General features: G+C 34.1%; 1 protein-coding gene and 1 long non-coding RNA gene across 2 annotated transcripts in view; one reads left to right on the forward strand and one right to left on the reverse strand.

Annotated features, from left to right (window-relative positions):
* Nucleotides 1-16,493, reverse strand: part of LOC107716541 (apoptosis-inducing factor 3-like) — a 30,830-nt gene that overhangs the window by 13,110 nt on the left and 1,227 nt on the right. Inside the window, exons 2-7 of the mRNA XM_016523016.1 lie at nt 6,458-6,684; nt 3,994-4,207; nt 3,208-3,317; nt 2,924-3,033; nt 1,586-1,630; nt 1,391-1,487 (exon numbers count right to left, since the gene is read on the reverse strand). Of these exons, the coding sequence (XP_016378502.1) occupies nt 1,391-1,487; nt 1,586-1,630; nt 2,924-3,033; nt 3,208-3,317; nt 3,994-4,207; nt 6,458-6,488 (607 nt within the window). The 5' untranslated portion in view covers nt 6,489-6,684. The remainder of the gene's footprint in view (nt 1-1,390; nt 1,488-1,585; nt 1,631-2,923; nt 3,034-3,207; nt 3,318-3,993; nt 4,208-6,457; nt 6,685-16,493) is intronic.
* On the forward strand, nt 92-3,209 carry LOC107716542 (uncharacterized). The gene is made up of 3 exons (XR_001637224.1): nt 92-144; nt 2,494-2,578; nt 3,126-3,209. It is a non-coding gene; the product is annotated as an uncharacterized LOC107716542 (long non-coding RNA).

Here is a 16,493-nt window from a genome sequence, read left to right on the forward strand (position 1 = left end):
ATGTGAATATGTAATACCTCATGTTCTCGTGGCATTGAATTAATAAAGCATAAAAAAATAAAATAAAATAAAAAAAATTCATATTCTATATATTGCTGTCTGCATTATCAAGTTTTCCTTAAGTGCACTTTTCGGACTTTAAAGGTAAGAATAAAACAGTCTTCACTCCAATTAACCTGTTTTCTGTCACCATTTTACATTTCCCCCTCAAACGCTTATAAACGCGTGTTGTTTCCGTTACTATCTAAGGGTGCTGCTTTCACATCTGTGGTTCAAAATCAGCTCATGGTCTGGACCAAGGGCAACAAATTATACATTGAAGCATTTTCCTGCCGTTTTAAAATACTTGAAAAGGAGTCACGCGATTGCGTGACATAGCTGTAATATTTTAACACAGCATTGTTTCAAACTGTAGTCTACACGAAATAGTCCAACTCTAACTAAAAGAGGTAAAAAGCGGTGCTGATGTAAAAAAAATGGGGTGAAGAAGAACGACGATAACCCGGGCTAAGCGCAGGGTGAAAAGCCGTAATATAGCAGGAGGTAAATTTCAGTTTTACTGTGCACTTAAATCTAGGTAACGTTAGCCCTATATCCTAGCTAAAGAGGTTACTGGATTGCAAAGCTGTCCACCTTATTTTCAACGTGGAAGTAAGCCGATTTCTGTGAATGTGTGAGACTTCCGGTTCATTAGCCGCTGCAAGGAAACAAGTTAACGAGAAGAATAACAAAGTGCAGTAAACGGTAAAACTGTATGCACTACAAACTAGTGTGTTCATAATTAAGATAATAAATTAAAATAATATGGTAAGACACACCAGTTTGCAATAGCAAGCAACAAAACGAGCTGTTTTGTACAGCTAAGAAATAGCTGGGAGCAAATGAAACCGGAAGCCAGACCCATTCAATTTACAAATGGCGCGCCCAGCCGCCCACTCTTACGCAAGTACGGGGAAAATAATATTTTATAGTTATAGGCTATCAGAAAGCTACCCATATAAGCTGTACTCAAAACATCAAGGGTGAATTCACTAAATATTAGACACGTGTTATTTCAGTGCAAAAACTGTTTATTATTACCAAATCCTGTTTAACCTCATATTGGCACAGTGCCATGAGTATTTAAATTAAATTAATGTCATTCTTTACAGAGTAAATAATCTCTGTGTGCATGAGATTTATTATAGATTAAACCTTATTTAAAGAAGTCAGCACTATTTGCATGGCACAACTAATTTTTTTTTTGTTAAATTTTAAGATAAATGTCTATGTTTTTTAAGGATCGAGATTTATTCCTGTAGGACAACACAGACAGTGTATGCTACCTAGTGAATGTTAGGTAGTGTTGTTAGTGCATTTTAGTCTCATTTTATAACATTATGGCTGCAACCTGATCCGATAATGAGAACATGGCTGAATCCAGTGCTGGAATTGATGACAGCTGAACATTTTGACATGGCCTTTGACCGCCGCTGAGTCTGAAGAGCCTGTCAGGAAACAGATGATTCCCCACATCACCATTTACAACTGCTGTTAAATATATCGCTCTTTACACACGTACTCCAGAGAAAGAGAGACTCTTCACCTGCTTGTTTGCTCTTATTATCACCTTCTCCTTTTCGACTCTGACCTGAAATAGTGGGAAAAAATGAATTGACATGACAGATTATTACATAACAGAGGGATTTGAAAACATCCCCGCAGCTTAGCAATGACACATACTGAGGTTAATTTTCTCTCCTCTGATGAACTCATATGTCCTCGGGGTGTATAAGGAGCATGTACTCCCTCTATGTCTTGTTGAGAATATGCTTTTTTTTTCAATTCAATAGGTCTCATTCGCTAGTTTTGCATAAACCTGTGAACATTTTCACACAAAAATCATGATTCATCAACAAGTGCACACTTATATTGTTTTCTAAATATTGGATCAAATTTAAATCGAAGTCAAACTGCAAATGCACTTATGCCACTAGTCGGCTTACAAAAATGTTAAATAAGTAAATAAATAAGTTTTTTTTATTAATATATGATAATTAATTGAGATACTTATTTGGTATAAATCTATCAATAAATATCAATTTATTTATAAATAATAATAGTATTAATATATTATGATTCATCAGTAAGTTCACACTTATATTGCTTACTAAATCACTAGCCAAACTCCTTGATGGTTTAAAAATGTTTACAAATAAATAAATACAAATTATTATTAGTAGTATATGCTAATAATATTACATATTATTAATTTTATATAAATAAATACATATTTATTTATTTATTTTTATATAATATGAATATCTTATGAATCATTAATAAGTTCTCACCTATTGTTTTCTAAATATAGGATCAAATTTAAAATAACTGCAAATATACTAACTATACAAGCCAAACTCTTGGTAGTCTTAGGTTAATTCTATACAAATAATATACATTATGTTATAAATTATTTATTTATTTGCAAATCAATACTTTTTTTTTTTTTTACAGACAGTCCATAAGAAGAAGTGGACACAGTGAACGTTCGGAGAGAAACTTCTGGAGAGGTTGAAGAGGAACGTGTTTTACCTGGAAGGTAGGCAAACTGTCTAGGCCAGGAAAATCCTCAATATCACCCGTAGTGATGTTAAAACATGCCCCATGCCATGGACATCGCACATGCCCTTTTGATAGCACACCTGGAAGAGAATTGTTTTTAAATATCAAATTTAAAATAACTGCAAATATACTAACATTACAAGCCAAACTCTTGGTAGGCTTAGGATAATTCTATACAAATAATATACATTATGTTATAAATAAATTATTTATTTGCAAATCAATACTTTTTTTGTTTTTACAGACAGTCCATAAGAACAAGTGGGCACAGTGAAAGTTCGGAGAGGAACTTCTGGAGAGGTTGAAGAGGAACGCGTTTTACCTGGAAGGTAGGCAAACTGTCTAGGCCAGGAAAATCCTCAATATCACCTGTAGTGATGTTAAAACATGCCCCATGCCATGGACATCGCACATGCCCTTTTGATAGCACACCTGGAAGAGAATTGTTTTTAAATACACTGTATTACTGAAAGAACAATGTGTTTTGCTATTTGATAAAGCTTATAGCACACTTATATTATTAGCAGTGTCGTATAAAATCCTCTTGAGAGCTGTTGGTATCCCAAGCTATGGAATGCAGAGAACCAGGAGTGCTACGTCCCTCACCTTTGACCAGTGGAGCCCCATAATGTGGGCACTTGTGTCCCATGGCAAAGAATTCTCCATGTTCCTTAATGAGCAGAGCACGACCAGCCCCCAAATCCACCTCACGGATTCTGCCAAACACACACATAAGATCAGCACAGATTTAACATCCAAAACTCAACCCAATAGATGCATTCAAAGGTTACAGCTGATGTAATTTATGTGCCACCAAGGAGGGGAAAACTGACATATATCAGCATTAAAAAACCTTAAATCATTTTTTGTGGGTTTTAGTTCATGCTTCTTATCTTTGATCCCAATCCATATACTAGTGTATTCTTAAAGGTTGGCAAAGTTACATTTTTGCAGATATATGCATTTAAAATTTACAGTCTTTCTCTTCCTGGAGCACAAACCAAAATATTGATGACATCACTTTATGCTCCTTATCATATACAGACTTTAGTCCAATAAATTGCTCTATAGAATGAGAATGTCCCTCCACCTAATACAACCTGCAACCAACTAGCAATAGTTTGTAGAAAACAAACTGTGGTTTTGCTGTATTCTGATGTAAACTAAAGGATAATAGCTCATTTACTGGCTCAACATCCTGTTTTAATAGGAAATAAATTAAAATAGCAAAAAAAAGTCAGATTATTTAATGTGGTAAGGCCTATTTATTAAAAAAATAATTTCAATGATAATTGAAATCTTTTTTTTCATTAGCTCTAAATAGCACACAAACATACGCTCAAATATACAGGAACACGACAATTCGGTATTGTATTGAAATCAAGAACTTACTGTCCATTCTCAAGGTCTTTTACATGGCAGACAGATGCTTCTATGTAATCTCTGTGTTTATGGTGTGGCCGCAGTGTCATGGTGTCCTCGTCTGAACAGTGTCCCAGAGATCCGTTGAGTCTGCATTCTGAAAATGGACTGGCCTTTCCATTAGGAGACATCAGGTCCACCTCTTTCTCTTTGTCCAAAAGAGTGAGCTCAACTTTGACCTCTACTGCAAAAAAAAATTGCTTGATATAAGTACAAGAGAATAAGACAATTTTCTATACTTTTTTCTATACAAACTAATTGATTTGTTTGGCTAAATTTAAATGCAAACCACTGCCATCTTTAAATATGTTGCTAACAGTTTAGTAATTGTTCTTGGTGTGAACAGGCCTTAAGACACTATAATGTCATGTCAAGTACATAACAAATACAGTGCTATTTCTGTGAAGAAATAGCATTCCGAGTTCAAACACAGCTTGGAGAAGAACATTGGAAGCTGAAGCACCATTAATGTACACAGTCTTTTTAGAAAGTGATTGTGAAATGTGCTTCCACTACAGTCTGGTCTCACTCTAGCTTTCTCTCTGGCCGGAAAAATGTGCTGAGGGCCTGCTTCTTATGCCTTAATCACACAGGAATTCACACCTGCTGAGTGAAGCTTAATTAAAATCAATGGAAAATCATGCAAGACGACTTGAGCCGGCAGAGGAAAGAAAAAGAAAGAAAACTCGCCTTCTCAGAGCTGACTGCAGACACTTTGTTTTTTGAGTCAGAACTGGGAAAATAACATCTGCCAGATCATTTAGTGAACATGTGTATCTATAGGTTTCATCAATGAAACCACATTTTCATTCCCGTTCCCTTATTCAGCCTACTAAAGAGAAAAAAACCTGTGGACATAAATGACAAGCATTAAATATAAAGATAAGGTGTGTAGACTATTTCAGTCAAAGGGCGTCATTTAAGCAATAGGTCCAGTGCTCTATAATATCTACTGTCTAATAATTATTTTTCCTCCCATTCCCACTTTAACTAAAGGTAATCATTTTGATTTTAGTGACAGCTCAACAGACACTGGATTTGGAGTCAGCATACTGCTTCAAAATTAACAAATTGTATTTTTTCTAGCAGGAAAGAGTTTTAGTTAGTGATTCTCAAAAAACGGTTTCATTTGTGCCTCATTTGTGTCCCCATAATAAAATTTAACAGGATTCAGAAACGTAGTCATGTTATTTGGTGGATTTAGTTTAGTGTGCAATGTGGAAAAATACATTAAGTAAAGATCATGTCCCATTAAGATATTTTGTAAATGTCCTGCCGTAAATATATAAAAACTTTTAAGTTTAACTAAACAAAAAAATTTTGATTAGTAATATGCATTGCTAAGAACTTAATTTGGACAACTTTAAATGCGATTTTCTCAATATTTTGATTGTTTTGCACCCTCAGATTCCAGATTTTCAAATAGTTGTATCTCGGCCAAATATTGTCCTATCCTAACAAACCATACATCAATGGAAAGCTTATTTATTAAATGTAAAATAAAATTGACCCTTATGACCGGTTTTGTGGTCCAGGTTCACAAATATAAACTTGCAATGGTGAGAAGAAAATCAGAATTATGAGATGCAAAGTAGCAATTACCTTTTTTATTTTTTTATCCCATGATGGAAACGGGCTTCCGTAGCAATGGTTTTACATGTATTAAAAAAGTATTTTTTAAAGGGGTCATATGATGCGATTTCAAGTTTTCATTTCTCTTTGGAGTGTTACAAGCTGTTCGTGAATAGATAAGATCCCTAAAGTTGCAAACACTAAAGTCTCAAACCCAAAGAGATATTCTTTATAAAAGTTAAGACTCGTCCACGGCCTCCTAAAACGCCTCGTTTAAACAAGCCCCCACATGTCTACGTCATGATTCTTCAGAAATCATTCTAATATGCTGATTTGCTGCTTGCATCACCGACCTCCTGGTAATCCTGTTGCTCCGATATTGTATGGTCAAAACAGAATAGATAGTCATAGTCATTTCTTATGTAAGTTTCCAAGCACAGTGACAGACTTCAAAAGGCCACAGTGTCACAGTCTAGCTCGGGGCGTTCGGACTCTTTCTGTACTCTCTGAAATCCAACACCCACGGTCACACTTTCACAACTGAGTCTTTGGTCAGATGAAAGTCGTTTCGGAGCCCCTCAGTAGTACCCCCTCCCCCAGCCGCCACAGAAGAGAAAGAGCGATACATTGTGAAACATTCGAAACCCAACTCATATTGCACTGTCTAATCCTCTTGAACACAGAGCAATTAAGAGCATTAAAATTCCTCCTGCACTAAAGGAAAGCCACATCACAACAGCAGTCAGGGGCCACGTTAACTGACCTATATATAGGTGGAGACACAAGCCGCAATTATTACAGGATTTAATCAACAGGGCGCGCTACACAGACTAAGGGTTTTCTACATAAGTGTGTTCATCACCTGGCTTGGGTTTGGAGAGGCATCCTCCCATGGTGGGCCCGGAGTGAAGCCAGGTGGCCCGATGAGAGGGAAGCCCAGGGTGGGTGTTAGCAGGACTGGGCCGATCAGACACTCAGGGTGGGCCGCTGGACCTGAATAAGGTAGAGGCAGCGCTGCAGGGGGGATGTTTGGGCCTGTCGGACCCACACGGCCATCTCAGAGATCAGCGACTGTACATAATACACAGCCTGAGAAAAGACAACAAATAGAAAAGACAACATATAATTGTAATTCTAATTTACAGATTCCTCTTATTCGCCACTGCTTTGCTATCATTGACCAGTGTTTTGGGGGCTGAGGTGCTGGTGCCCCCTACTTGCTTAACCAGCAGGACTTTTTTTGACCAAACATCTTTATTAGGTTAGTTTTGCTGGTGAGCAAATCCACCTTACCAGGCAAATATCTGAATCAACATTCAAACTGCCTATTTATTTTCCCCCCGCAAGGTCAATGTCAATTAATATAGCTGACAAAAAAGTTTCTAGCCAAGTTTGGACCACTTTTACCAACTTTTCATTGGGGGCATTATAATTTCAGTACACAAAAGCATTGAAAATACACAGGTCCACTTTCTATTTGCTTTTTTATTATTAAATCTACTGATAAAAGTTTGAATTTCAAAAATCTATTTGGTAATTTTTTTTGCAGTAAGGTCATGTGACTCAAGTTTGCTAAAGACTGGACTAACTTGTAGTAAAATAAAATAAAAAACAATTAGTGCTGTCGAATGATTATTTGCGATTAATCGCATCCAAAATAAAAGTTCTTTTTACATGATATACCGTATATGTGTACTGTGTATATTTATTATGTGTATATATAAATACACACATGCATGTATATAATTAAGAAAAATATGTTATGTTTATATATTATAAATGTATATGTATAATATAAATTATATAAATATATACATGTAAATCCATGTAAATATTTTCAAAATATATATTGTATGTGTGTGTGTTTACATATAAATAATAAATATACACAGTACACACACATATATTATGTAAACAAAAACTTTTATTTTGGATGCGATTAATTTTTGACCAAACATCTTTATTAGGTTAGTTTTGCTGGTGAGCAAATCCACCTTACCAGGCAAATATCTGAATCAACATTCAAACTGCCTATTTATTTTCCCCCCGCAAGGTCAATGTCAATTAATATAGCTGACAAAAAAGTTTCTAGCCAAGTTTGGACCACTTTTACCAACTTTTCATTGGGGGCATTATAATTTCAGTACACAAAAGCATTGAAAATACACAGGTCCACTTTCTATTTGCTTTTTTATTATTAAATCTACTGATAAAAGTTTGAATTTCAAAAATCTATTTGGTAATTTTTTTTGCAGTAAGGTCATGTGACTCAAGTTTGCTAAAGACTGGACTAACTTGTAGTAAAATAAAATAAAAAACAATTAGTGCTGTCGAATGATTATTTGCGATTAATCGCATCCAAAATAAAAGTTCTTTTTACATGATATACCGTATATGTGTACTGTGTATATTTATTATGTGTATATATAAATACACACATGCATGTATATAATTAAGAAAAATATGTTATGTTTATATATTATAAATGTATATGTATAATATAAATTATATAAATATATACATGTAAATCCATGTAAATATTTTCAAAATATATATTGTATGTGTGTGTGTTTACATATAAATAATAAATATACACAGTACACACACATATATTATGTAAAAATATATATATATATATTTTGGATGCAATTAATCACAAGTAATCATTTGACAGCACTAAAAATAATAAAATGTAAATTTAATTAAATTAACTTTGTCTTTTTAAAGTTTAAGACAAGGATGGAGGCAGAAAACAAATTCATGTCATTTGCACAAAGCATGACTCTGATTTTAGAGTTTCATAGGTTAGGGTCCTTTTAATTAAATTCTTTTCTTTTTTCCTAGCCAAATTTGGACCAGTTTGTACATTCAAAGTTAAAATGTATTTGCATTTAGTCATTTAGCAGACGCTTTTATCCAAAACGACAAGAAAATAGAAGCAATCAAAACCAACAAAAGCAAAAATTTAGTTTTTGGTGAAATAATAAAATTCAGTACACAAAAGATACTTAATTTGATCCACTTCCATTTGCTGTCTTTACCTGTAATTTGCTACTGACATGTTACTCAGAAAATGTTAAATGTCAAAAATCCATTTGGTCATTTTTGTACAGAATGGCCTGAAGATCATAACCCAAATTTGGCTAAGACTGGACAAAATTTGCAGGTGCACAATATAAATACAGTATGTGTATATATATATATATATATATATATATTGAGAGAGAGATTTATAGATATATGAACATTAAAATCCATAAATGAAGTAAAAAACAAAGAAATTAAAATAAAATTAGTGACTAAAATCAGGATGTAGGCAGAAAATATTACCATTGAGTCATTGTCCATGACTAATTCGCCTGCCTCTCTTTGAATGTGCAGCATTTCGGCTATTGCGCAAACAGTCTTTAGGTGATTATGTCAAGGCTAATCAAATGCAAATGTTGTAAAAGTGTAGATGATGATGGGAACCCAGCCAGCCAACAAAATGCAACATTAAGGTCAAATGGTTCATATCAACTTACTATCATTTTATTGCAAATAGTCCTTGGGTTCAATACCCTTGCTGCTTTAATATGAAGCAAATCAAGAAAACGGCATGTTTGACATTGATCTATGATGTCTGTGTCCATGGTGAGCGGGACAGTGCATTCAGAAACCCCTTTGGAGAAATGCAAGAATCCAGGGGTGGGGCAGGAACACAACTGGCCCCGTCAGAGAAAGTAATAGGCTACTAAGGGTCAAAGTGTACGTTTGTGTTAAAATAATTTCTCCTATCCTAGTTTACTGTGACTAAAGATATATTTAAAGCAAAGAATATGTTTAGACAAAGAAACAAGATGGTCAAAAACGAATATGTGTTTGCGCGTGTGTGGGAGAGAAAGAATAAGATCAGGAAGAACACAATGTGTGTGCTTACATATGCATGTGCATGCATCTTAAACACACCAACTCTAATTGTTCTCAGTTTTCCACTCAAATCTTGTTTCAGCTCTTTACCAGAGTTAACCATTACCTTCACTGACATATGTACTATACTTTCACACTTTCATACTTAATACTAGAGAAGTGCTTGTATCACAGCCTTCAAAGAACTCTCTGTTTACCCACAACCTTTTTACTTTTTTCTGCTAGGGAAGACGAAACAGGCTTAAAAATAAAAATCACAGATTTCAGCCTCACATAACTTGAGTTTAAATGCTTCAGCATCAGGGTCTTAGCTCAAGAGCCACTTGATATTCACATCACACCCAAAGGTCTGTGAAGTGGCGAGTAGAAAACAAAAGTTTGCCTTAATTAAGGAAAGGAAATGTTCCACAAACAAAACAGGAGCAGAAGCACCAAACTTTGGGAACCTTTAAAACACAAGCTTTGAGAGCTGTTACATAAAATACAGTATATTTAATGATCATCTGGTTGTGGTGCACATTTTGAAGTAAATCACATAAAAAGGTGAAAAAGAAATAGAAAGAAGTAGTTACTCTCTTGGCACTAAATTCTCCTTTCATCTCTCTCAGAGCTCTGCCTTGTTTATGGTATTTAGAGATGCAACATGAAAAGCACATACTTTTAACAATCCCAAAAGCATCACCAAAATGGACTGCCTGTAACAAACAGCAAAAACCGCCTCCATCTTCCTGCTGGCAGAAAAAAAGCCATTTCTGCTATTCCTGAAGAATTTATGAAAATCTCCATAGCAACTGTGAATCTGTCTATAGAAGCTGCACAATGCATTATGGTTTATGACTTACATGAAGGTAAATAAATAAAGTGGTAATTTTATTCCACCCTCTCTCTCTCGTTCTTACCCCTGTCCTTTTACTATATATAAGAATACATTTATCAAATCTTACCACTTAATTCCACTCTTAATTTCTCTCGTTCTTACCCCTGTCCTTTTACTATATATAAGAATACATTTATCAAATAATAAACCTACATCTCACTAAAAGCTAGTACTATTCTACAGGGTGAATCTCACTACAATATGCCCTGGTCACAATTCACCCCAGAATCAAAAGAAATACTTTAAGAAATTATATTTTGCATGAAGAGAATTGTTGTTGTGTGTAATTCTCTTATATTCTTACTACTGAAATCCAGTAATAAAAAAATCAGTAATAAAATCTACATTAAAATGAGCAAATAAAGGCAGTATAACAAATACTATATATGAATAATAAATTATTTTTTGTAATGAGAATGAGATTTTATTGTATTACAGTAATGTTAAATAGAGAGGAAATCGTGCTTAAGTGTCAAATTCACAATGCAAAAAATGTTAAAACTGGCTTTACTTAAGCAAAATATGAGTCAGACATTTCCTTAATATGTTGCAACAGATCAATCCATTAATTTACAACATTATTTGTCTGTTACAGTACTCTTTATAAGCAGAGGCTATTAACATTGCCACAATGACCTGCTTACATTTTAGTGAATCATGTATCAACTTCATTTTTGGATCAACTGCTGGACTTTCTGGGCAATCGGGCATCAAGCCCTTAATATTTCACTTTTCCCCCTAAAGTAGGTTAATCAGATTTTCAGCCTTTACAACATATGACGCAGGTCTCCTTCTTGCAAACTGTTGCATCTATCCACAAGCCAAAAGTGAAAACTCTTTGCGGTAAACAGGCTGTCAGCCTCACTACCTTCCCTATAGGTATATATACAGACATACTAAGAATTATTTATATAGTAGCACCTAGCAGCTGGGTTATGTAGGGGGTAAAAAAACAAAACACAGGTGCATTATTTCCACATATGAAAGAGGAAAATTAAATAAAGGGGACAACCCAAAGAAAAGAAAAAAAACAGATAAATAAGAGCTCTTTAATATCTTAATTATTTCTTCTAGACTGCATTCAGATTTTGGCTAAACGCATCTGCTAAATGCATACATGTAAATGTCAGATTAAAAGGGAGACTTTTGTTTAATCTCACGTGTGCTTTATCAGACATCTCAGTATCTCAAATTGTGCTCTGATATGCCAAGATATCAAATCAAATTTAGCCAAGATCAAATTATCTGAGTAATGATGCTTATATATAGCAATGAAAATCTATTACTCTAATCTATTCCTGGAAAGTTGGCATGAACCACTATTGGGGAGCTGACATGCTGACATTACAGCAGTACATAACATGCTGAACTTCATCTAAAACAGCATTTTTTTAACTATATCATGCATGCCATTTTAAAATTCATATTCATTGAGAGGCTAATTAATTCATCAAATAAAAAATGTAAAAAAGTGAAATCATATTTTTTTGTAAAAATAATATTTATCACATCACTGGACTATGTAAAAATTAAACATTGAAGGTAAACAGTTGATTACAATGGTGAAAAAAAAACTAAAATATAGTTTGTTTTCATATTTCATATTCCCATTCATAAACACTAATGTTCAAAAGTTTGTTTAATCCAAAAATCTTGAAAAAATGCATCAGCTTCCACAAAAACATTAAGCAGCACAGATGCTTTCAACATTGTAATAATAATAAGTGTTTCTTGAGCAGCAAATCAGCATATCTGAATGATTTCTAAAGGATCATGTGACACTGAAGACTGGAGTAATGATGCTGAAAATTCAGCTTTGCATCACAGGAATAAATTACATTTAAAATATATTCAAATAGAAACAGCTTTTTCAAATTGTTTTTCAAAAAACACAATATTACTGTTTTTACTATATTTTTGTTCAAATAAATGCAGCCTTGTTGAGCATAAAAGACTTCTTTCAAAAACTGTAAAAAATCTTTCTGACCCCAAATTTTTGAACAGTAGCATACATTATGACCCTAAATACTGATGTTCTGTTTCTGATGTTAATCTGTATGTCAAATATTGTCCCATTTGTCAGAAATTTTAGGAGATATAGTCGATAGTCCATTAAGTCTGAAGAACTATGATCAGTAATATTTTCTTATGGCAGTATTCAGGACAAACACCGTCTCCCTCAGGATCATTATTGATCCTGCAGACTTTCATTTTCTACCCCTACTGTTCCACCAAATCGTTCTGACAGTTGCAAGTTACAGCTCTACTCACAATACTGCAATGTAGCAGCAAAGCTGGCCTAAGACTGCATTATAACAGCAGCTCTGGCCCACCATCTAAAGCCATTTCATTAAAACAAGCAACCCCATTCCAAACAAACAGCCTGCAAAAGCATTTTCTCTCCTCCTGAAAGCCTTAGGGAGACAACCTACACAAGCACAACTGTCCACAATCTGAGCAACGACTGACTGCCCTGGCCAATGACAAAAACAATATATGACAGTCAGTCACCTACTGTATGATCACGCCTGTCTCTCATCCATCCTTCTGTTCAGCTGCCAAGAACTGGAAATGTCCTGTTGTGTCATCCAGTAAATTTGAGTGAATGCCTTTCTAGACTTGTAAGGTGTGACCCCTTCCCACACCCACAACGTACCCTCCACCAGGACACACACACACACACACACACACACACACATTATAACCCAGACTCTGACTGACACGCGAGGACAAAAGCAGTGCTACACAGTGATGTGTGTCCCACAGCCATGACATGAGCACTGGGTGGTTTTAGCAACTACGTAACTCCACAGATGGAAGCATGTGTCAGCAGTTAGACTGTAGATACATGACAGCACTGGTTTTATCACTCGGTGTCAATCATTCATTCAGCAATAAAAAAACACAGTGAACAACACAGCTGAGTGCCATCTGAGAATTAAAATTGCATTCAACTGAAATTCAAAGAAATTCATATACAATAAGAGTCATTTTTTACAATTTGCCAAGACAAACTTTCAATGATGGCTTGTCAAACCTTGTCTTGAAGTATAAAAGTTTAAAAAGTCTTGAAATTTTATAGGCCTTTTTAAAGAAATGTATACTCAAATTCAGAAAGGATGCATTAAATTTAACAAAAGTGACAAAAACAACATTTATAATGATACAAAAGATTTCTGTTTCAGATAAATGCTATTCTTTTGCTCTTTTAATACATTTTTTGAATCCTGAAAAAAAGTATCATACTAATAAGCAATGTTTCTTAAGCACTAAATCAGCATATTAGAATGATTTCTGAAGCATCATGTGACACTGAAGACTGGAGTAATGATGCTGAAAATGTATTCTTGCATCACCGGAATAAATTAGTTAAAAATACATTCAAATAGAAAACAGTTATTTTAAATTTAATCATATTTGACAATATTAATGATATTATTTTTTGAATATAAGAGACCTTTCAAAAACATTAAAAAATCTAACTGATTCCAAACTTTTGAATGGTAGTGTAGGCCTACTTGATTTTTATATTATATACTTCTTTATATTTTAGAAATTATCTTTCATTTTATGGACGCAAGTCTCTATGTTTTAGGTAAAAAAAAACGTTAAAATAGCACAGATTAAATAAAATAACTCATGCACGTTCATCTTCCCCGCTGCTGTAACATTAGCAGTTTTACTAAAATGCTACGCATTTAGCCCTATGTGACGTCTGCTTTTATATTGTTATTAATTCCTTATTATATTCATTATTTCCTTATTGGTTATTTTGGGAAAATCCCAGGTATTTTGAGCAGTACCATTATAAAAAAATATATATGCTAATATAAAATTAAATGATAAAAGTAGCCTATATAAAACCGCAAAATAAACATTAATCTATCTGTACTTTTTACTTAAGTACATAAAAAATCAAGTACTTTTGTACTTTCACTCGAGTAAAATTGAAAACGGAGTACTTTTACTGGAGTAATATTTTATCATACGGATCTGTACTTTTACTCAAGTACTTAATTTGTGTACTTCGTCCACCACTGTCTAATAATAATAATAATAATAATTTTAATAAATAATACAATAAAAATAAAATCTTTGCATTTTAGCAGAAATGTATGCATTTGGCAGATGCTATTATCCAAAGCAATTCGCCAAGGAGCCAATAATATTTGTAATAAATTTAGGTAAGTAAGGTCACAGATCTTTTCGGTAGCTGGTCCAGCACCCAAGGGGCCCCAGGGTCCACCCTTTTAAAGAACAATGTCTGAGCAATAAACATTTCCATTGTTAATCCTCAAAACTAGCAGACTTGAGTTGCAGTGAGATGTAAAGAGGCTTTTGTTTGACTTTAGTTTATCACTTCTAGCTGCCACAGGATTATTACAGTGCAAATGAAATTCAAATATTGGCTTACAGCTAATCAGATTCCTCATTATGAGCTCTGAAAAGAAGAAACAATCAGATATCATGACCTGATAGTGGCCTTCTGACGTCTTCTGATATTTGACATTTGATGTGTTTTGCATGCTCCTTGAATTCAGCTGAAAGTAGTGTGACTTGCTGTAAGTCTTTTCAATAATCAGAAGTTCACTGAAGTTCAGCACTGATCTGGTTGTGGAATTTAGATGCTAACCTTTAGTACATTGTGGGTTAAGGCACATGCTCATAATTGTAGCTGTTACTAGCACATTTACTTTAACAGTCAAAGCAAATGGTGTTTGAAAAGTATTTGGTCAAAATGCACCATATAGAAAATACATTCTTTCTATTTTTTTTTTATAAACCACTGGGAAACAGATTACAATTTGCAATTTAAGACTGAACATTCATGGAAGAAATCTTGATATATCCTAAGGATTCTTTCAGAATTCTTCAAGATTTTGTTATAGTGTAAAACTCAGCAATACTTTCACATCTCTTGCATGTTCGATACACTGAAAAATATTGTAGAATAATTTTCTTTAAAACAGAAATAGCTAGTAAATTTCACAAATAATTAGAAACAAATGACAAGTAACACATTAACATGACATTTTAAAAGTACACAATCAATTGGTATATAATGTGAATTGGTTATATGAATAAATGGTTATAATCATACTTGTTAAACGTACTCCAGTAATCATTATTTACAACTTCAAAAAAATATTTTTTACAAAGTACTACATGAAAATATAATATAATTTAATTTAGCAGATTTAGTCATTTGTTTTTTTATTTAAGACACACACACATATATACAGGTGCATCTCAATAAATTAGAATGTCATGGAAAAGTTCATTTATTTCAGTAATTCAACTCAAATTGTGAAACTCTTGCGAAAGTATTCAAACCCCTTATGTTTTCTTATGTTGCAGATGTTAAACTGCTTTAAATTCCTTTTTTTCCCACATCAATCTACACTCCATACACCATAATGACAAAGCAAATAACAGGGTTTTAACATCTTTGCAAATTTATCAAAGATATAAAAAAAGATTCCATTGCATCTGGGACAGTTGAAATTTAGCTCAGGAGCATTCATTTTGCTTGTAAATGTTACCACACTTTGAGTGAAGTTAGCCTGTTGCAAATTCAATTGAATGGGTATGATTTGGAAAGACACACATATCTTAACAAAAGGTCTAACAGCTGAAAATGCAGAGCAAAGAGCAAAGACCAAGCCCTGAGGTAAAAAAAAAAGAGAAGGGCTTTGGTTAGTGTGGTGACCAAGAACCTGATGGTCACTCTAGTTGAGCTCCATGATTATATGTGAAGATAGGAGAAACCTAAAGAAGGACAAACATCACTGCAAAACTCCACCGATTTGGGCTTTATATTGGTGTGGCCAAACTCAATCCTCTCCTCATTGAAGACGCATAAAAACACACTTGGAATTTTTAAAAAAAGCACCTAAAGGACCCTCAGACTGTGAGAAACAAGATGCTCTGGTATGATGAAGCTCAATTCCAAGCATCATGTTTGAAGGAAACCAGCTCTGCTCATCACCTGCAGAGTACCATCCCAAAAGTAAAGTGTGCTGGTAGCAGCCTCATGCTGTGGGGGTGTTTTTCAGTGGCAGGGACTGAGGGGCTCGTCAGAGTAGAAGAAAAGCTCAATGCACCAAAATAT

The sequence above is a fragment of the Sinocyclocheilus rhinocerous genome, unplaced genomic scaffold (assembly GCF_001515625.1).
Source record: "Sinocyclocheilus rhinocerous isolate Xijiao unplaced genomic scaffold, SAMN03320098_v1.1 scaffold1231, whole genome shotgun sequence".
In the NCBI taxonomy this organism is placed as follows: domain Eukaryota; kingdom Metazoa; phylum Chordata; class Actinopteri; order Cypriniformes; family Cyprinidae; genus Sinocyclocheilus; species Sinocyclocheilus rhinocerous.